Genomic DNA, 23,485 nt, shown 5'->3' on the forward strand with positions numbered 1-23,485 from the left:
TGATGGGAAAATGAGAGAAGTGAGGTGCTATAACTAACAGTTAGTTACTATGCCTGGGCAACGCCGGGATCTTCAGCTAGTATAATATATTCTTCAGTGTCATGAAGCACTGTACGATTTATCGTAAGAATCAAAGTATTGCAATTTTACAGGCCAAATTAGAGGCTGATGTTTGTTTTCTTTGACGGTATCTGACAGATGACATGAGTTGCATTAGTGACAGATCCAGCTAATGTAATTCAATTGACAGCCCAAGGAAATGTTATAAAAGGATCACAGAGTAGTTGCCATTTTATTAAAGTAATGGGTCATACAATAACTACAGTTCAGGATGTCAGCCTTTGATTATTTTCATAATTTTCTAAATCACTAACCTAAATCTTCTGAATTGACGGACCCTTCGCACAAATGCTATGTGAGATATAAGTCTTGCCCTTGTTTTTTCAGTTTCATCTATGCTATAGAAATTCTGCCTTAGGGTGTACCGGAATATAACACTCAGTCATTCAGACACGGCCTTAATATTTTTGACTCATGCCAGTATTTCTTTGTCGATGGATTGGAGTTCTTTGAAATAGATCTCGGCGGAGGCAGTGAATTCTAAAGCAGTAAGGGGATTAGATTATATTTAGGATGAAGAACAAAAAATCGCAAGTTTGACTGTTCTAAGTGCAGTAACAAATGGTGACTGTATTTTAGAGTGAAACAAAATTCCTCCTTCCCTTTCCTCATTTCTCATTTTGTTGTCAAACTGGCCTTGTTTTGGCTAATATAGTCGTCGTCCTGTTTCTTTAAAGGGAATGTCTTGTATTTCATTTTAGATTCATACATTAAATTTAGTTGGCAAAAGAGAAAAAATATGTTTATTATCCCTTTTTAACATTTTTTTTATCTTATGTTTGAGAGCTTACTGCGGGTGGCCATACTGGAGACACAAATTTCCTTTCTTTATTGGCTGTTCAGACAGTACAGCCGGGTCTGTTTGGTTAAATGAATGGGGGTTAATTAATAGAGAAATGTCATAGATTATTGCAGTCTTTGGGAAGTGATGGAGTGAAACCCTCAGAGACTCTGGGGGAAAAGCATGCAGAGGCCTACATGTATAAAAAATATTACAATCCTGCCTTATCTTGGCTTCTAAGATTACTATACAGCTTACATTAAAACCAACTGCCATTGACTGACCTGTCTCTGGGAAAGCTGACCATTGCCCAGGGAATATATACATACTATATAAAGTCATTTCACGGATATGTTTACATTTGCAATAATTTTTCTTTTAACCCCTTCATGACTTGCCAATTTTTCATTTTTCTTATTTTTTCCTTCCCTTCTTCCAAAAGACAACTTTTTTTAACTTTTCTGCCAATATAACAATATAAAGGCTTGTTTTTTGCAGTATGAGTTGTACTTTTGAATGGCAGCATTCATTCTACCACATAGTGTACTGAAAAAAAATTCCAAGTGCGTTGAATTTGCAAAAAAGTCCAATTTCACAATTTGTTTTAGTCATCACATTCACTATATGGTAAAACTGATCTGGTAATATGATTATCCAGGTCAGTATGAGTACACAGATACCAAACATGTATAGTTTGTTTTAATTTAAGTGGTGAAAAACAATTCTGAAAATTTGTAAAAGAAAAATATATTTGCTTTTGTCGGCATTTTTCAAGACCTGTAACATTTCCATTTTTTGGCATATGGGGCTGTATTTTTTGCACCCTGAGCTGACGTTTTACTGATACTATTTTGGGGTACATATGATGTTTTGATTGCCTCTTTTGTATTTTATTGCAATGTTGCAGTGGCCAAAAAAACGAAATTTTGGAGTTTTAATTTTTTTTCTCTTTATACCATTTACCGATTGGATTAATTTATTTTACATTTTGATAGATCTGACTTTTATAAATGCTCCAATACCAAATATGTATATTTTTTAATTGTTATATTTTTAATGGAGAAATGGGAGGTGATTTGAACTTTTGTGTTTTTATTTTTTTTTTCTTCATATTTTTAAAAACTTTTTAGCTTTTTGCTCTATTTGCTAGTCCCCTCAGGATACTTTAAGCTGTGATTAAATCAGCCATTATGTACGGGGAAAGATGCAGGCTTGGCATGCGAGCATGACTCAAAGGCAGGGATGGGACATATGATGTAAGTTTACGTCATATAGGTCATGAAGGGGGTTAATAGTGCCAAAATTATAAGCATAGGCATATTCGCCGGCCAACTTGCATATTTATTTAAAAGAATGTCTACAATTCAGGAAGTTTTTCCTTTTCATAAAATATAACGATGAACTTCATCGTTTTCATATGGAAACAATGAATGAAGTACATTTTAATTAATAGATCTTAGAATAAAATATTGGAATAATATAATATGTTATGTAAGAGCAGTAAAAAGCACATGGCCCTGTGCCTAATTTAAATAACAAAGGAAAAAACCTTGAATAATATAGATGAAAGTATGATGAAACAAAAGTGCCCTCCAAACACAGTATGATACCCCCCACTGTGAATTCCTCCAGATGCCCTTCACATGGTATGATGACCCTATTCTAGCCCCCTCCATACAGTATAATGACCCCACATAGTGCTCCATACAGTATAATGGCCTCATATAGTGCTCCATACAGTATAAAGGGCCCCATATAGTGCTTCATACAGTATAAACGCTCCATATAGTGCTCCATACATTATAATTTCCCCACATAGTGCTCCATACAGTATAATGGCCCCACATAATGCTCCATATAGTATAATAGGCCCCACATAGTGCTCTATACAGTATAATAGGCCTCACAAAGTGCTCCATACAGTATAATAGGCCCTACATAGCATTCCATACAGAATAATGGCCCCACATAGTGCTCCATACAGTATAAAGGGCCCCATATAGTGCTCCATACAATATAATGCACCCCACATAGTGATCCATACAGTATAATGGCTGTCATGATTCCCAATGGCAGGGAAACATCAGAACACAAAAATAACGGACGAGCTCTGGGTGATGGAATCTCGAGCTGACCGTGAGCTAAAATACCACACAACTAATAGTAGCCAGGGAGCATACCGACGACTTCCTAGATGCCACGCGCCAGCCGGAGGACTAACTACGCCTGGTAGAGGAAGGAACAGACCTGGCTTACCTCTAGGGAAATACCCCAAAAGATGATAGCAGCCCCCCACATGTAATAACGGTGTGTTAAGAGGAAAAGACATACACAGTATGAAAGTAGATTTAGCAAAGAGAGGTCCACTTACTAGATAGCAGAAGGATACAAAAGAGGACTTCACGGTCAACTGAAAACCCTTTCAAAAAACCATCCTGAAATTACTTTAAGACTCCTGTGTCAACTCATGACACAGGAGTGGCAATTTCAGCCCGCAAGAGCTTCCAGCTACAGAGAATAACAAAAACTGCAAACTGGACAAAAGATACAAAACAAAAGGACAAAGTCCACTTAGCTGATCAGCAGACTAGTAGCAGGAACATGCAACCGAAGGCTCTGGTTACAATGATGACCGGCAAGGAAATGACTGGAGAGCAAGGCTAAATAGGAAACTCCCAAACACTGATGGGAGCAGGTGAACTGAGACAGCAAAGCACACACAAGTCACCAATACCACCAGCAACCACCAGGGGAGCCCAAAAAGCGGATTCACAACAGTACCCCCCCCTTAAGGAGGGGGCACCGAACCCTCACGAGAACCGCCAGGGCGATCTGGATGAGCCCTATGAAAGGCACGAACCAAATCCGAGGCATGAACATCAGAGGCAGTTACCCAAGAATTATCTTCCTGACCATAGCCCTTCCATTTAACCAGATATTGAAGTCTCCGTCTGGCCATTAGTCTGAGGATGGAATGCAGACGAAAAAGACAAATCAATGCCCAACCTGGCACAGAATGCCCGCCAAAATCTAGACACGAACTGGGTTCCCCTGTCAGAAACGATGTTTTCCGGAATACCATGCAAGCGAATCACATTTTGAAAAAATAGAGGGACCAACTCAGATGAGGAAGGCAACTTAGGCAATGGTACCAAATGAACCATTTTAGAAAAACGGTCACACACCACCCAGATGACAGACATCTTCTGAAGAGACGCCAGAGAAAATGCAATGTGACAGAATTCTGTCCAGAAGCGAGCGGCAGAATTATAGGCGTAAAAATGGCCGGTCATACTGTCATGATTCCCAATGGCAGGGAAACATCAGAACACAAAAATAACGGACGAGCTCTGGGTGATGGAATCTCGAGCTGACCGTGAGCTAAAATACCACACAACTAATAGTAGCCAGGGAGCATACCTACGACTTCCTAGATGCCACGCGCCAGCCGGAGGACTAACTACGCCTGGTAGAGGAAGGAACAGACCTGGCTTACCTCTAGGGAAATACCCCAAAAGATGATAGCAGCCCCCCACATGTAATAACGGTGAGTTAAGAGGAAAAGACATACACAGTATGAAAGTAGATTTAGCAAAGAGAGGTCCACTTACTAGATAGCAGAAGGATACAAAAGAGGACTTCACGGTCAACTGAAAACCCTTTCAAAAAACCATCCTGAAATTACTTTAAGACTCCTGTGTCAACTCATGACACAGGAGTGGCAATTTCAGCCCGCAAGAGCTTCCAGCTACAGAGAATAACAAAAACTGCAAACTGGACAAAAGATACAAAACAAAAGGACAAAGTCCACTTAGCTGATCAGCAGACTAGTAGCAGGAACATGCAACCGAAGGCTCTGGTTACAATGATGACCGGCAAGGAAATGACTGGAGAGCAAGGCTAAATAGGAAACTCCCAAACACTGATGGGAGCAGGTGAACTGAGACAGCAAAGCACACACAAGTCACCAGTACCACCAGCAACCACCAGGGGAGCCCAAAAAGCGGATTCACAACAAATGGCCCCACATAGTGCTCCAGACAGTATAACATGCCCCACACAGTGGTCCCTACAGTATAATAAGCCTCACATCATGCTCCATACAGTATAATAGACCTCACAAAGTGCTCCATACAGTATAATAGGCCCCACATAGTGTTCCATACTGAATAATGGCCCAACATATTGCTCCAAACAGAATAATGGCCCCACATAGTGCTCCATATAGTATAATGGGCCCCATATAGTACTCCATACAGTATAATGCACCCCACATAGTGCTTCATACAGTAAAATGGCCTCATGTAGTGCTTTATGAAGTATAATGGGTCCCACATAGCACTTCATACTGTATAATGGGCACCACATTTAAAAAAATAAATACTCACCTCTGCCTGTTCCCTTGCTGCTCTTCATGGTGTCTTCAGATCCTCAGCTCATCTCGGTACAGCGGGCAAGTTGTGATTACATCATCATGCCCAATGCACTGAGACATCAGACACAGAGGGGAAATAATGAAAGAGAAGGCGTCAGCTCCTCAATCATTACTTTCAACTATATCAGCATCGCCGATATAGTTGAAAGTGCGATGCCAGTTGAAGGGAGCCACCTGCTGTCGCAGGTCAAATATATCTGTTTGACTCGCCCTGGGTCATGGGCCAAATATACTCACCCTGGCGTGTCGGCCAGAGTTTGACAGTAGCGGCACTGCGCACTTATTTTAGAGTAACAGATCACATGACCGCTGCAGTGATACTGCTGTGCAAATGAATGACAGCAGTATATCGATTGATCATTACACTTTATTTATGTTTTATCTCTGTTATCATTACAGGTTTCAACATTTCAGCATCTTCATGGGTCAGCTATCGCAGTCAACTATCGTTTTGAAGAGTTACTAAATTTAAAATACGATGTCTATGCAATGTAATGATTTGGATAAATATCATTAACGATTAGATGCAAATTAAAATAATGTTTTTTAGAAAAATTTCTGGGATATTTCCAGTTGGATTTGGACTTCGACTGTCACAGAAATTTGTATTTTTATTATTTTTGTCTGGATTTATTACACTATGCTTTGGAACACTGTTTCTCTTACCAGACACATCAAAATTTAGAAGAATTTTTTTATCTAGTACACAAAGCCAGAATGGTGAAAGATTACACAACTATGCTAGCAAGAAAATGAACAAAAAAACTGTTGAAGATCAAAAGTCACTGCTACGGAATACAAATCAGGAAAAGTGGAGATCCAAAGACAAGTTAGATGTGGATGTAAAACCACTGGGATTTCTAGCCAGCAACTATGAAACAAAAAAAGATGTTTCATTGAAGAGAGAACACATAGTAGCTGCTAAAGCCAAAAATAAAGAGAGTGAGATATCTGCAGCTCAGAAGAACCACGCTGACTTTGTTTTTGATTACAAGGCATTCAAAAAATCCCTTAAATTTCCACCACTGGGAAATCAACCTGAACCAAATGATTCAGAAATACGGGAAAAAAGAAACAAGATAAAAGAGGTAACTATTGAGCATAAATAAATTATTTCACCCAAATGTTTTTGACTGTTAGCAAAGAACTTTGATCTGACAGCATGCTGTGCCCCGTCTTACTGTCCACTATAATTTGGTCTCCTATACTTGCACATTTATTTTATACACTCTAATTTAAGCTGAACTGAAATCATTTCATGTCAAGTTAGACCACTTTTTACACATGTATCATACACAGAACATTACAGATTTAGAAACTGAAGTAACAGCCTACAGACTGTATGTAATGTGTTCCTTCACCTACTCCACCCCTTTTCTGGGTTTTGGATATGGACAGAACGTGACAGGTACCTCACTCATCTCAGGAGGGGTCATGTGGATACTTTCCACTCCGCATACACCCTACTGAGGTGAGCTCCTTAGGTGGTAACGGTATAGTGCATCCCTCCTTCCTGAGACGAGTGAACTTCTGCTGTGGTGCAGTAACTCTATAGTTCATCTTTAAGTCCTGAGGTGAGTGAGTTCCCGAGGTGGTGTGATAACTGTCTACTGCACTGCCCCTCCTGAAACGAGTGAGCATCTGAGGGGGTTCAGTAACGGTGTAGTGCACCCTTATCTTCTGAGATGAGAAGCTTCTGAGTCGGTGCAGTAACCGTGTAGTGCATATTTTCTTTCTGAGATAAATCAGCTCCTGTAGTGCTATCGTAACTACATAGTGCATGTACTAATGAGAGCTTGAGGTGATGTGATAACTATATTGTCCACTGCACCTCCCTGAGACAAGTCATCTCTTGAGGTGGTGCAATAACTGTATGGTGTACCTCTATCTTCTGAGATGAAAGAGCTTTTGAATTCGTACAGTAGCTGTGTAGTGCACCTCTCTTATTTGAAACAAGCTCCTGAGGTGGTACAGTAAGGCTATGTGCACACGTAGGAAATGTGGTGCAGAATTTTCTGCACTAAATCTGCATCTCCTGGCAGAATCCGCAGGTGCGTTTTTTTTATACGTTTTTTGTGCGCTTTTATAGTGCACCTTTATCTCCTTAGAAGAGAGAGCTTGAGTTGGTGCTGTAATTTTGAAGTGCACCTCTATTTTCTCAGATGACTGAGCTCCTGAGGTGGTGCAGTAAGCCGGTTACTGTACAAAGCCCTCTATCTCCTGAGATGTCTAAACTTATGAGTTAGTGCCATATTTGTGTAGTGCACCTCTATTTTTCAAAATGAGTGAGCTCCTGAGGTCATGTGGTACTTGTATAGTGCATCAGTCCCTTTTAAGACAAATGCACTTCTGAAGATCTGGAAATATAACACTGAGGTGCTATAAATATCCTACTGTATCGTGTACTGCCTCTGTGTAGTGCAGTAATTGTATAGTGCTCCGCCTCCTAGAAAGAAAAGTAGACTCCTGAGGTGGCGCTGTAAGGCTTCTTTTACACTTGCCGTGTTTTTGCAGCCCGTTTTTGCGGCAGACTGTGAAAATTTTGGCAATACAGCCCGCAAAAACGTGATGCAAAAAACACGGCAAGTGTAAAAGAAGCCTTACTGTATAGTGCACTGCCACCTCCTGAGCTGCCTGTCATGTTCTTTCAAAATCTAGAGCCTGGAACAAGAGACAGAATAAAGAAGGAAAACAATACATACAGAGGGTCACATGGCCTGACTAAGATTGTAGAGTTCAAGCAGCGCAGTTAATGAAGATACAGATTTATGCTACAAAGATACCAAAAATTGCTGAACTCATACTTGTTCCTGGTGCAGTATTCGATGCATATTTTTGGTCATGAAGAAAAATAATATATTAAATGCACGCCGTTCTTTTAGCTACTCATGACGTTGGTAAAAAAATCCACAAAAAATTGTACATAGTACATGAATGCAGCCTAGGGTGATTTTCACACTTGCATATTTTGGCCAGTACTTTGCTCCAGTAAACTGATGCAAATCTATTACACTTTTATCCTCTGTGGCTTCCACTACTGGCTTTAACTTACAAAATAATGCTATGGGAGAATGTCATGGGCTTTATTTAAAAAAAAGGGGGGGGGGGAGAAATAGGGTAATATTAAGAGGTACAGATGAGACAGGAGTTATGGGATTGCTCACCTAAAAGGTTATGATTAGTGATGAGCGAATGTGCTCAGATAAGGCGTTATCCGAGTATGCTCGTGTGCTAACGGAGTATCTTCGGCGTCCAACATATTATTCGAGCACTCTGAAGACACTCGGTTAGCACACGAGCATATTCGCTCATCATTCGCTTATGATTGTTACAACTCCAGTAATAAGTATTACAGCTTCTGCAGTTCTGTTGGCAAATCAAGGTGCATATCGATTAGTAGAAAAAGTAGGTTGACGTTTCACACTGCTGCAGAAAGCGAGCAGTTGCACAGTGGAATCCATCCAATATTGTGCTATGTAGTTTGTTTTTAAAAAAGGGCTCTCTCTGTCCGAGCACAAAATGCATAAAAATAAAGACTATGTAATCACTATTAAACTCTGGAACTGCATCCTTTCTGCAGCAGCATGGTCTACTCTGAAATGTCAATCTCCTTTTTCTACTAATAGGTTTAATTAACACATCCGGTCATATACATGGTTAATTGGCAAGGTTTTTGCAAAATCAGTAACAAAATGCTCCTGTGTTGTTGTGATTTTATGAAAAGTGCATCTATAGCCAAAACACAACATGTATAACCAACATAATCTGAGATTAAATGATTAAGGTCAAGTGTTTCCAATATCAAACTGTGGTAAAGGATAATATAAGTCTGTAATATAAATTCACATGGACAATAGAAATAAATACATAACTGAGCAAACTAACAGGAGTCTATGTCTATCCTAATTGCTGTGTTTTTTAACTGATTATACAAACAAATAGCAGAACACAATGAGATGTGAAAAATGAAACCTAATTTTTCAATAATAACTTGAAAATATGATCTTCTGCAACTGTAGGCATTTACCTTTTCACATTGACCAAGTGTGAGAAAATATGACTGCCTATCACACACCAAAACACATAAAATGTATTCTCATAAACTCTAGAAGCCTTCAGAATAAGATTGATGAGATGAATTGATCATGTTGAAGGAGAATTATGGCTATGAGTCATCATGAGTGATGATAACTGTAGTATGGCTAGATGCTAGATATGACTAGCCTATAATTTTGCAGGAATAGAGAATTTTTAGGAAAGTAAAAATTCGGAATAGGAAGTGGTTTGTTTGCACGTAGAGATGATCAAATATTTTGAAATTCAAATTGCAATTGTGACGCCCGGGAGACCGAGGTACCCAGCACCAGATCAAAGAGGTCCGTCTCTTGAGGGGGATGTCACTAGTGGCTTGACCCGGTGCTGTGGCCTCAGGCGATGCACAGTGCAAGGGATATCATGAAGGAACAGACACTTACTTGATCAGCAGCAGGTCCTCTCAGCTGTGATGACCCCGATCCTGGATCGATGGCTATTGTCCAAATGAAAGACTGAGGCGCTGAAACGTTTAACCAGTTTACTTCAACAAAAAGGGATTTGCAACCAATACTGTCACCGGAGTCTGTATAAGAACTCTGAATTACTTTGACCCTGTCAGGATTTCCACCTCTTATTATGCGCAGTTTTTGTATGGCCCTGCTGCTGTATGTGAACTGGCTGCCGACCCAATCTGTCTCTTCTGTGCTCTGGTTCGACGTACAACCCGAGTCCTTTTTGTCGGCTTACCCCCTTTGGGAGTACCGCTGAACTCTGTGTCTGTTGCTGCGTCTTACCCTGGTGAAGCTGATATCACCTCACTTTCTTCCGGTTGCTGTATTATATATAACGAATATAGCCACGGATCCGGTATCCGTCTCTGCGCCTATTTTGGGTAGAAATTATTGCTACCCGGTTCTCACAATGTCCTTTTTCTCTATTCCTCTTTTCCTACTATGGGTATTACGGGCCTATAATCCGTCATAGGGCTGTTAGGAGTTCAGTTATACGACCTCTCACTTTCAGCTCCTCAACCCAACTGCCAGTCCTTTTCTCAGACCAGAATAGATCAAGGGGAGTCTCTGGAGCTCCCCCTTCTGGCCGGAGATGGTAGTGCAGTCTTGCTATTTTAATATTTGTATTTGGTGTCAATAACTATTTTTGTGGCAAATACCCCTAGGGGCGCCACATTCCCCCTTAGTTAAGAACAGTACTCCGGGACTGTGGGACGATAACATTTTGAAATAACAATTGATATGTACAGAGTCTTAAAAATGAAAAGTTACAAAAACCACTCAAAGAAACAAAAAAAATGGAATTCTGTAAAAAGTCACTTCAAATAGCGTCCATTAATACAGTTTTATCCTTGAAGGTATTAGGAAGCAAAGTTCACAAAGCAGTCTTTCCGGAGCTTTGATTTAGTGTTTCCGGGCTGATAAAAGTTCAAGAATATGCAAGAAGTTCATACAGGTAAGTCTCTGTAGGTACTGGGCTTAAACGTTACAGAACGATAACAATGACTATAGTCTTATAGTTGGTAATCCGCATACCTGGCCGGTAATTGACCCTGGGTACTACGCTGGGATCTACGTAATAGCGGTGTCTCCTTATGTGGTGTACTACTGTCTACTGCGGATATAGTATCTGCCCTCTCTGCTATAGATAATTCCACCACTATGGGGTTGGCAAGTCCACCGTGAATGGGATCACTCTGATCACGAATCTGTTCTTCCTGACCTGGAACCTCTTATAGTTCGGGGTCAGCCTCTTCCTGTCTTGGGACTTCTAATATTGGGTTCGGTGTTGGATAAAAGGCCATCATGGGAACCATTACTGCACCATGGTATGTTAGTAGGGTTTTGGGAAAGTCTCCTATACAGGTGTGATACATTTCCTCCTCTTTTTCCTTTACTGGTTGAACCTGTATAGGTTGAATAACTTCTGATTCTGGCTGGACAACTTCTGGCTCTTTCAACGTTTCCAGACATAATTTAAGATTGTCTCTTGACACTAGTACAGATGTTAAACCTCCGTTTTTGCTAATGAGACACATTTTAGGATTATCCATTCTTGTTGGTAAAACTGTGTAGGGTACGGCTTCCCATTGATTATCCAGTTTATTGGTTCGACGATTCCTCTTGAGTACTTGGTCACCCGGTCTTAATGGAGTTGCTGGAGCATTCTGGTTGAAAGTTCGCTCTTGTCTTTCTCTGGTTTGCTGGAGGCTTCTTTCCACACTCTCTTGCACTTTGGTGATACTGCTTTTGCCGTACGACATCCCAATTGGAGTCTTGAACTTCTGCGTCTGGTTTCAGAATTCCCATTTCTAGATCGATTGGCAATTGGCCGGGTCTTGCACGCATAAGATAAGCTGGGGTGCAGTCGGTAGAGCTCACCGGGACATGATTATACAGATCCACCAAGTCAGGCAATTTCTCTGGCCATTGATTCCTTTCCGTTTCAGGTAAAGTCTTTAATAGGTCTATCACAATATGGTTCATCTTCTCACATAAGCCGTTTGTTTGCGGATGATAGGCCGTCGTCCGGATCTTTTTGCAACCATACATATTACAGAATTCTCTGAAGATCTCTGATTCAAAGGCTGTACCCTGGTCAGTGAGAACCTGTTCCGGATATCCATGGGGTCTACAAAAGTACGTTTGGAACGCTTTGGCTGCTGTTTTTGCAGTTAGATCTTTTACAGGTACTACTACCAAGAAGCGTGAATAATGGTCCACGATGGTCAAGGCATAGACGTAACCGGATCGGCTCGGTGTCAACTTCACGTGGTCCATGGCTACCAGTTCAAGTGGTTGTTTGGTGATTATGGGCTGCAGTGGTGCTCTTTGGTTCTTTTGATCGTTCCTTCTGAGGTTGCACGGGCCACAGTTTCTACACCACTGTTTGATTGATTTTCTCATCCCGACCCAATAAAATCTTTCTCTCAGAAGTACTTCTAGCTTTTTCCAACCAAAGTGACCAGCACCATTGTGGTAAGCCTCGAGGACCATCTTCACATCTTGTTTAGGCACAATAATCTGCCAAACCAATTCATGTGTTTTCGGATTGGTGTATCTTCTACAGAGTTTCCCTTGATACAAGAACATTTTGCCTCTCTCTTTCCAGAGTTGATGCGTCTCTTCTGGGGCATCCTCATCGGGATATGCACTTTGCTCAGTCAACAGTTCCTTCACTAGGTTCACAGCCAGATTGCTATCTTGGGTGTCAGCCCATCTATGGTGTGCTAACGGATTAAAATTCACTTCTTGTTGTTTCTGATAGGTATTTGACTGACGATGTTTTGCCTTGGGCTGATGAAAGGCTGGTAGTTCAATTTCGTCAAGCTCCCCCGTTTCTTCTTCTACATCTCTCAAGTGTGGCATCCGGGATAGGGCATCAGCATTTCCATTCTTGCGACCTGCTCGATACTTGATCACGAAGTTGTAATTAGATAACCGGGCTATCCATCGCTGTTCTAACGCACCTAATTTAGCCGTGTCTAGGTGGGTCAATGGATTGTTGTCAGTATAGACAATAAATTCTGAACCAGTCAAATAGTGTTTGAAACGTTCAGTCACAGCCCAAACTACTGCCAGTAGCTCCAATTTGAAGGAACTATAATTTTCTGAATTTCTTTCAGTAGGCCGGAGTTTTCTACTTGCAAAGGCGATGACTTTCTCCCGACCTTCTTGCTTTTGTGACAGCACCGCTCCCAATCCCACATTGCTGTCATCGGTGTAGAGGATGAAAGGTTGATGGTAATCCGGGTACGCCAGAACTTCTTCTCCGGTTAGTGCTTTCTTTAGTTGTTCAAAGGAGTCTTCTCTTTCGTCGTTCCACTGAAAAGGAGGGTTTCGGTTTGAAGGTTTCTTCGTCTGCCCTATCAAAGCATCTTGCAAGGGCGCTGCCAATTTGGTTAATCCTTTTATAAATCTACGATAGTAACCCACTAATCCCAAGAATTGCCTCACTTCTTTTGCATTGGTAGGTCTTGGCCAATCCCTTATGGCAGTTATTTTCTCGGGATCCGGCGCTACTCCCTCCGAACTCACGATGTGCCCTAAGTAATGTACCTTTGGCTTGAGAAGGTGACATTTGGATGGTTTGATTTTCATACCATACTTAGATAAGGCTTCGAACACCTCTGCCAGGTCTGTTAAGTGCTGTTCGTAAGTCTTTGAGTAGACGATCACATCATCTAGGTACAGGAGGACGGTCTCGAAGTTCTTGTGTCCGAGGCAACATTCCATCAGTCGCTGGAAAGTACCGGATGCGTTGCAGAGTCCGAACGGCATGCGATTAAATTTGCTTAGACCCATTGGTGTGGTGAATGCCGTTTTTTCTTTATCTCTCTCAGCCACAGGGACTTGCCAATACCCGCTTGTTAAGTCTAAGGTGGAAAAATAATTAGCAGATTTCAAAGCAGTCAAGGACTCTTCTATCCTAGGCAAGGGATAGGCGTCTTTATGGGTGATATTATTAATCCGCCGGTAGTCTACGCACATTCTCATGGTTCCGTCCTTTTTTTTGACAATCACCAGAGGGGCCGCCCAAGGGCTACAACTATCTCTTATTACCCCAGCCTGTTTCATCTCTCTCAGCATGTCCTTCGCGCATTGATAGTGAGTGGGCGGTATGGGTCTATATCTTTCTTTTATCGGGGGATGGTCACCGTTGGGGATTGTATATTCCACCCCTTCTATCCGTCCGAAGTCCAATGGGTGTTTACTGAAGACCTGTTCATATTCCGTCACTAATCTATACACCCCTTGTCTTTGATGGATAGGTGTTGAATCTACACCCACGTCTAGCTGTTGGCACCAATCCTCCGATTCTCCATCTGAGCCGTTATTTTCCACCTGACAGGTCGATTCTAAGGGCTCAACGGTTGTGATGGCATTGTTGTCAACAGTATATAACTTTGCCACTGTAGCGTACCTTGGCAAAGTGACCTCTTCCTCTCCACAGTTCAAAAGTCGTACCGGCACCCGTCCCCGGTGTACCTCGACCACCCCTCGTGCCGTTAGTATAGTGGGCCTGCTGTCGGTGTACGCTGGTTCTATTAAGGCTTGATAGTCTCGTCCTTTAGTACCAATGGCCGCTCTACACCATACCAGCATTTCTGTTTTTGGTGGGATTACAATAGACGTTGGATCACTCACCCTCACACTGCCGATTTCTCCACCTGCAACTTCTATCTGTTGCCTTAACATTAATACTTTTATTGCCCTCCGGAGAACTCTCTGCTGGCAGGATCGGGCAGTTTCAGCAATTTGTTGTAAGACAGAAATAACTTCGGAAAAGCAATTCTCTAACACATTCATCCCTATCAATACAGTTGGTTCACAGTTCTGCCGATCAACATCAACGACAATTATACCCTGTTTCTTCAATTCTGCTTTACCAATCTTTATAGTCATCTCCCTGAATCCTAGTTTCGGTACCAACTTACCATTACTGGCCCATATATCTAGTTCAACATCAGAGGGTCCTTTATCAATATCTACCTCAGCCCAGTACCTCTTATAAAGGATATATGGTATAGATGAAATCTGGGAACCTGTATCCAGCAAAGCGTTGAGGGGAATTCCGTCCAGCACGATAGGGATGATGGGTCGTCCTCCGATGTATCTGTCGTGCCAGGGTGTTGGGCCTTGAAAATTCATTCCTGCGAAGCAGCCCGCATTCCCAGGGGATTCCCGTTTAAATCACAATTTCGTGCAAAGTGGCCTGGCTGCTGGGAACGGCGGCAAATGGGCTGTCCATCCGGTTGGTAGCGGTCACGGGGCCATCCTCTCCATGTCGGGTATCTCCGGGACCTCATCCATGGAACATCCTCTCTACGGTTTACCAACTCCATCTTGGGTTCTCTCATCTCCTGCATGGTTTTAGCCATTGAAGCAACAACATCAGTTAAAGAGTCAAGCTTTTGCTGAAGAGTCTCATTAGTAATGGGCCCCAGGGACTTAGCACTGGCACCGGACGTAGCTGATGTCACTGGCATTCCCTGTTGCTGAAGTGCATCTGCCATGGGTTGTGTGAGATCCTGATCCTGAGGTGCCTCTGCCAGCTGGAGACGTATAGCGCTCTCCTTTAATTGGGCAAATGTCAATTCAGGGTTCTTAAAAACAAGCATGCTCACATGCCCCCGGTGAGAAGGGGTGTAGAGTCCCTCAATAAATTGATCTCTTAGCAGTTTATCGGCTCCTGTGTTAAAAATGGGTTCAGCCAGTGTAAGTGATTTAAGGGCTTCCTGCAGGTTTAAGGCAAAATCTCTCACGCCCTCATTAGCTTTTTTTTGCAATTAAAGAATCGTACTTTAGCTTTGCTGCTGGCAGTGGTTTCAAATGTAGCTTTTAATCCAGCAAATATGCGTTCAACAGTACCTTTTAGATCAGTTGCCCATGCCGTGACTTCTCGCTTAGCATGGCCAGTTAACTGCATCATCAGGAGACTAACACGCTGAGCTTCACCCACGGGGAACATATCAAAATGAGCCAGCATCTTTTCCCTGAAACCGTCAAGGGTATTAGGTTCACCTTCATACATTGGAAGCCACGGGCCACCCGGGGTATATGGCATCAACACCGGCATGATGGGCGCCACTCCTTGCACTGCTGCGCTGCCAGGCTCTCTATCGACACTCTGTCTTTCAGCTGCATTAGCGTCGCCGGGTGCTGCGGCGTCTCCGTGCTGCGACATACTGTACCCCCTTAGTTAATCCAGACCCCTCCGGTCCCAGCTTCCGTCTAGATAATATAGATTCGTTCCTCTGTGCAGCAGGATGACAATGACACGCCCCCTGCTGCCTCTAACTGCCGCACGCTCTGTGATGATGGATTTTGAAGTTTTTCAGTTAGACTGGGGCTTGGGTAATGACGTAGCTCGATTAACAGTTTTGTGCCTAACGGTTATGAGATGATCACATCAGGGGATGGCGGCCATTTTTACCCCATTATAACCAATGGAGAAAAGTCACTTTCAATAGTTTTCAATGGGGAACGGGATTTTCTTTAACAAAGTCAATTTCCAAGATTTTTCATCCAAATTTTCACAGTTTCAGACTCCAATTGCGGCGCACAATACCCGGTGTACGGGCTGGCCCAATCCTGTTCGTGACGCCAGTTGTTTCGCCCGGGAGACCGAGGTACCCAGCACCAGATCAAAGAGGTCCGTCTCTTGAGGGGGATGTCACTAGTGGCTTGACCCGGTGCTGTGGCCTCAGGCGATGCACAGTGCAAGGGATATCATGAAGGAACAGACACTTACTTGATCAGCAGCAGGTCCTCTCAGCTGTGATGACCCCGATCCTGGATCGATGGCTATTGTCCAAATGAAAGACTGAGGCGCTGAAACGTTTAACCAGTTTACTTCAACAAAAAGGGATTTGCAACCAATACTGTCACCGGAGTCTGTATAAGAACTCTGAATTACTTTGACCCTGTCAGGATTTCCACCTCTTATTATGCGCAGTTTCTGTATGGCCCTGCTGCTGTATGTGAACTGGCTGCCGACCCAATCTGTCTCTTCTGTGCTCTGGTTCGACAGACAACCCGAGTCCTTTTTGTCGGCTTACCCCCTTTGGGAGTACCGCTGAACTCTGTGTCTGTTGCTGCGTCTTACCCTGGTGAAGCTGATATCACCTCACTTTCTTCAGGTTGCTGTATTATATATAACGAATATAGCCACGGATCCGGTATCCGTCTCTGCGCCTATTTTGGGTAGAAATTATTGCTACCCGGTTCTCACAATGTCCTTTTTCTCTATTCCTCTTTTCCTACTAAGGGTATTACGGGCCTATAATCCGTCATAGGGCTGTTAGGAGTTCAGTTATACGACCTCTCACTTTCAGCTCCTCAACCCAACTGCCAGTCCTTTTCTCAGACCAGAATAGATCAAGGGGAGTCTCTGGAGCTCCCCCTTCTGGCCGGAGATGGTAGTGCAGTCTTGCTATTTTAATATTTGTATTTGGTGTCAATAACTATTTTTGTGGCAAACACCCCTAGGGGCGCCACACAATACTTTAAAGCCTCCAATGGCTTGGAAAAGTCACAACACTTTGACATCTTCTAGGACTGTATTGATCCCTTTTCATGTTCTTTAACACAAAATGCATTAGAAGTGTTAATATGACCCCAATGTATCTATATATGGGTAACTGGATTGTAATTAAAAAGCTGCTTAACAACATACTGCAATAACAAACTTTTGGTTTTTTTTAAATTTTAAAAGTGTTCCAAAATCATTCCTTTTTGGAAGATGCCTTTGTTGTTGGAATTTATATTCCAGTGGTGTACATGGAAAAACATGTCTTTTTGACAAGTAATGGTACAAATGTTATCCCTGTTTTGGGATTGGAAAAAGGTTTGTTGGGTGGAACTTGTGAAGTTATTGTGGAAGGTAATCAGATAATCTTTTGAGCTTGTACCTATTATCAACAGATAATCAAATGCAGTGGAAGTATGCTAGAGGTTTAATAGCAGAAGTTGATAAAAATTTCTCCTCTAGTTTAGCCCCCTGGAGAAACTAAACAAAAAATACAAACGAGAATGAATCTACACAGGCATACTATTAAGAATTAACTGGACACGCCTGTGGAAAAACATTTGTGTGGACCTGGACACATTAAAGATTTAAAAGTCTTTCTACTGAAAGGTCATTATAACCCCTACACCCCCAAGCCTGTTTTCACCTTCCTGATCAGGGCAAATTTTACAATTCTTACCACTGTCACTTTATGAGGTAACTAGTGATGAGCGAGTGTACTCGTTGCTCGGGTTTTCCCAAGCACAATCGGGTGGTCTTCGAGTATTTGCAACTGCTCGGAGATTTAGTTTTTGTTGACGCAGCTGCATGATTTACGGCTGCTAGCAAGCCTGAGTACATGTGGGGGTTGCCTGGTTGCTAGGGAATTCCCACATGTATTCAAGCTGTCTATCAGCTGTAAATCATGCAGCTGAGGCAATGAAAACTAAATCTCCAAGCACTTACAAATACTCGGAGATCACCCGAGCATGCTTGGGAAAACCCGAGCAATGAGTACACCCGCTCATCACCAGAGGTAACAACTCTGGAACGATCCAACTGTCAGGACTCTGAACATTTTTTACCTTTTGTGCCTTACTGCCCTTTTCCAACATGGCGTCTTTGGTCTCATGTGCACTTGTCTTCCTGCTATAAAACTCCACCCCAGCCTTCAGTCTGTGCTAGATTATTCTGCTTTGCATCCAGCTCCTGATTACTCCCTGGCCTTGCACCTGCACCTGCTCCTGTGAACCTGTTTTGGAGATCCTGCCACTCTGCTCTGAGTTCCTGCTGCATACACCGGTGTTCAGTGATCCTCCTTCATCTGCTGCTCGTGTTACTTCCATCTGCATTTGCTGGACATGTAAGCTGTTTCTGCTCTGCAAAACCTGAGACTATTAACCAGGCCTCCCTGGTTGAGCTAAGATATGATTTGAACTGCCTAATAGCATATCTATCTGTGTCTGGACTAAGTCAAGGATCTATTCGTGTCAAGTTTCCTCAAGAATAACTGTGCTTCATAGACTTTCGGTTTGTTTGCATCTACCTCTGAAGTTTCCTATTGACTGCTAAGCTGCGTTTATTATTTGCACCAAGTGTTGTGGACTTGAGTTTCTCTCTGCACCTGCTTGAATCACCGTGTGATAATATAAACTTTACCACTTATAAAACTGTGTCCTGTTGTCTTGTTCCACGCAAAGAGTCTCCTGAATTATCCCCTATAATTATTACAGGATAATCTAGCCATAAAAAAAGGAGACTGCTGGAACAATGACTGCAGAAAGCAGACTAGAGCAGGTGTTTTCCATAATTAGATCACTGCGGAAAGATGTGGAAGGTCTGCAAAAGAAGTTTGGAAGCTTTGAACACAATCAACAAGTGTTTGGACAAACTTTGCAGGACTTAAGCAATCGCATGGTAGCCCAGGAAAACAAACTTGCTGGCATAGAGTCCCAGTATGGACGGGCTTTTCAGGACATAAGCACGCAAATAGCTGCACAAGTGACTTTACCCTCTGGGCAACCGCCACCAGCTAGCCCACCTAAGTTGCCCCCATTCAGATTTAATGGTGATCGCGACAAATTTCATGGCTTTGTGAATCAATGTATGCTATATTTTGATGTGCATGCTGACCATTTTCCTACTGATAGATCCAAAGTATTGTGTGTAATAATGCTGCTGACCTCATGAGCGCTCGCCTGGGCGAATCCGATGATTGAGTCTCGTGACCCATGGTTAAATGACTTGGATGATTTCTTGGCCGCTATGGCATTAATGTTTGATGACCCTAATCGCCGTGCAACCGCTGAATCTGCTTTGTTGTCTTTACACCAGGCTAAACGTTCTGTTATTGAGTATGACACTGAATTCAGGAGATTGGCGGTAGATACCAATTGGGACAGTTATGCACAATTGCCTATTTTTAAAAGGGGTCTATCTAGTATTATAAAAGATTAACTAGCTCGCTCAGAGTCACCACAAGAACTAGAGACATTTATACAGCATTGTGTGCGCATAGACATTCGCCTTACTGAGCGTAGGCAGGAGAAATTTGCTGCATATAACCGTATTTCTAACTTTTCCCTTCCTTCCAAAGAGCCTGCAGGTAAAACATCTCGGGAAGTGGAGGAGTGTTGTGGATTCTGTTTGTGGGCTCCCTCTGGTGGTTACTGCTGGTACTGGGTGACTTTGGTGGGTTGCGGCCTTTGGTTTCCACCTGTCCATCAGTGGCTGGGTGTTTCCTATTTTACCTGGCCTTTCTGTCATTTCCCTTGCCGGCTATCAATGTATTCAGATGTGCTCTGTTTGGTTCCTGCCTACCTGCTCCCAGATCTTTCAGGATAAGCTAAGTGCTGATTTTCAGTTGTTTGGTTTTTTTGTCCAGCTTGCTTATTATGTCTCTATGCTAGCTGGTAGCTCTAGTGGACTGAGGTTCTCCCCATGTGCCATGAGTTGGCACATGGGTTCTTGTAATCTCAGGATGGTTTTTTTGATTAGGGTTTTTTGCTGACCGCTCAGTCCCCTTTTGTATCGTTCTGCTTTCTAGTTTACAGCGGGCCTCAATTTGCTAAAACTATATATATCATCTCTATGTGTGTGCCTTCCTCTCATTTCACCGTCAATACATGTGGGGGGCAACTATATCTTTTGGGGTTCATTCCGCTGGAGGCAAGTGAGGTCTTTATTTTCTCTGCAGTGCTAGTTAGCTCTTAGGCTGGTGCGTGGCGTCTAGAACCAACGTAGGCACGCTCCCTGGCTATCTCTAGTTGCGTTTGTCAGGCGTAGGGCAGCGGTCAGCCCAGGTTCCATCACCCTAGAGCTCGTCCGTAATATATTTGTACTTTGCTTGTCCTGTGCTATCCCTAGCCATTGGGATTCATGACAGTATAGCCGGCCCACAAAGTGTTAATTGTTTGGGCTGAAGCAGGAGAAAGAGAAGTGTTTAAGGGAAATTTTTTTTTTTTTTTTTTTCCCTTCCCTTCAGAGTTTTGCTGCCTAGCCCTTAATTGCTGTCTAGCTGCTTCTTACCTCCTCTTAACCCTTGAATGGCTCTGATCTTAGCTGTTTAACATGGATGTCCAGAGTTTGGCTTCCAGCCTGAGTAATCTCGCGGCAAAAGTTCAAAACATACAGGATTTTGTTGTTCACACTCCCATGTCTGAACCTAGAATTCCTATTCCAGAGTTCTTTTCTGGAGATAGATCTACCTTCCTGAATTTCAGGAACAATTGTAAATTGTTTCTTTCTTTAAAATCTCGCTCCTCTGGAGACCCTGCTCAACAGGTCAAGATTGTAATATCTTTCCTGCGGGGCGACCCTCAGAATTGGGCATTTGCATTGGCACCAGGGGATCCTGCATTGCTCAGTGTGGATGCGTTTTTTCTGGCATTGGGATTGCTCTATGAGAAACCTAACCTGGAGATTCAGGCTGAAAAGGCTTTATTAGCCCTCTCTCAGGGGCATGATGAAGCGGAGATATATTGTCAGAAGTTTCGGAAATGGTCGGTGCTTACTCAGTGGAATGAGTGCGCCCTGGCTGCAAACTTCAGAAATGGTCTTTCTGAGGCCATTAAGGATATTATGGTGGGGTTCCCTATGCCTACAGGTCTGAATGAGTCTATGGCTATGGCCATTCAGATTGATCGGCGTTTACGGGAGCGCAAACCCGTGCACCAGTTGGCGGTGTCTTCTGAACAGGCACCTGAGACTATGCAATGTGATAGAATTCAGTCCAGAAGTGAACGGCAAAATTATAGGCGGAAAAATGGATTGTGTTTCTATTGTGGTGATTCAGCTCATGTTATATCAGCATGCTCTAAACGCACAAAAAGGGTTGATAAATCTTTTGCCATTGGTACTCTGCAGCCTAAGTTCATTTTGTCTGTGACTCTGATTTTTTCACTGTCTTCCATTTCCGTCGATGCCTATGTGGATTCGGGCGCTGCCCTGAGTCTTATGGATTGGTCATTTGCTAAACGCTGCGGTTTTAGTCTGGAACCTCTGGAAGTTCCTATTCCTCTGAAGGGAATTGACTCTACACCATTGGCTATGAATAAACCGCAGTATTGGACACAAGTGACCATGCGCATGACTCCCGTTCATCAGGAGGTGATTCGCTTCCTTGTACTTTATAATTTACATGATGTACTAGTGCTTGGTCTGCCATGGTTACAAACTCATAATCCTGTCCTGGACTGGAAAACAATGTCTGTGTTAAGCTGGGGATGTCAGGGGGTTCATGATGATGCACCTCCGATTTCAATCGCTTCATCTACTCCTTCTGAGATCCCTGCGTTTTTGTCTGACTATAGGGATGTTTTTGAGGAGCCTAGGCTCAATTCGCTCCCTCCGCATAGAGATTGTGACTGTGCTATAGAATTGATTCCTGGCAGTAAGTTCCCTAAGGGTCGTTTGTTTAATCTGTCACTGCCAGAGCATACTGCTATGCGGAATTATATTAAGGAGTCCTTGGAAAAGGGACATATTCGTCCATCTTCGTCCCCTCTGGGAGCAGGTTTTTTTTTTGTGGCAAAAAAAGATGGTTCCCTGAGGCCTTGTATAGATTATCGCCTTCTGAATAAGATTACAGTCAAGTATCAGTATCCATTGCCATTATTGACTGATTTGTTTGCTCGCATTAAGGGGGCTAGGTGGTTCACTAAGATAGATCTTCGCGGTGCGTATAATCTGGTGCGGATGAAACAGGGTGATGAGTGGAAAACCGCATTTAATACGCCTGAGGGCCATTTTGAGTATTTGGTAATGCCTTTTGGACTCTCCAATGCTCCGTCAGTCTTTCAGTCCTTTATGCACAATATTTTCCGTGAATATCTGGATGAGTTTGTGATTGTGTATTTGGATGATATTTTGGTGTTTTCTGATGACTGGGAGTCTCATGTTCTACAGGTCAGGAAGGTGTTTCAGGTTCTGCGGGCCAATTCTCTGTTTGTGAAGGGCTCAAAGTGTCTCTTCGGAGTCCAGAAGATTTCTTTTTTGGGGTACATTTTTTCTCCTTCTACTATTGAGATGGATCCCGTCAAGGTTCAGGCGATTTGTGACTGGACACAACCTACATCTGTTAAGAGCCTTCAGAAGTTCTTGGGGTTTGCTAATTTTTATCGTCGGTTCATTGCTAATTTTTCCAGTATTGTTAAACCTTTGACTGATTTGACTAAAAAGGGTGCTGATGTTGCTGATTGGTCTCCTGCGGCCGTGGAGGCCTTTCAGGAACTTAAGCGCCGGTTTTCTTCTGCTCCTGTGTTGTGTCAACCAGATGTTTCACTTCCTTTTCAGGTTGAGGTTGATGCTTCCGAGATTGGAGCGGGGGCGGTTTTGTCACAGAGAAGTTCTAATGGCTCGGTGATGAAGCCATGTGCATTCTTCTCTAGAAAATTCTCGCCCGCCGAGCGCAATTATGATGTGGGTAATCGGGAGCTTTTGGCCATGAAGTGGGCATTTGAGGAGTGGCGTCATTGGCTTGAGGGTGCTAAACATCGTGTGGTGGTCTTGACTGATCACAAGAATCTCATTTACCTTGAGTCTGCCAGGCGTTTGAATCCTAGACAGGCTCGTTGGTCGTTGTTTTTTTCTCG

At 42.9% G+C, this 23,485-nt stretch overlaps 1 protein-coding gene across 2 annotated transcripts in view; it reads left to right on the plus strand.

Moving 5' to 3' along the window:
* Positions 1-23,485, plus strand: part of LOC143816023 (mannosyl-oligosaccharide 1,2-alpha-mannosidase IA-like) — a 284,363-nt gene that overhangs the window by 44,008 nt on the left and 216,870 nt on the right. For both annotated transcript variants that reach the window (XR_013223873.1, XM_077295925.1), the window contains exon 2: positions 5,736-6,424. Coding sequence is in view for 1 of the 2 variants with exons in the window: in XM_077295925.1 (XP_077152040.1) it covers positions 5,861-6,424 (564 nt within the window). In the remaining variant the exon portion in view is untranslated. The remainder of the gene's footprint in view (positions 1-5,735; positions 6,425-23,485) is intronic.

The sequence above is a fragment of the Ranitomeya variabilis genome, chromosome 3, assembly GCF_051348905.1.
Source record: "Ranitomeya variabilis isolate aRanVar5 chromosome 3, aRanVar5.hap1, whole genome shotgun sequence".
NCBI classification, from domain to species: domain Eukaryota; kingdom Metazoa; phylum Chordata; class Amphibia; order Anura; family Dendrobatidae; genus Ranitomeya; species Ranitomeya variabilis.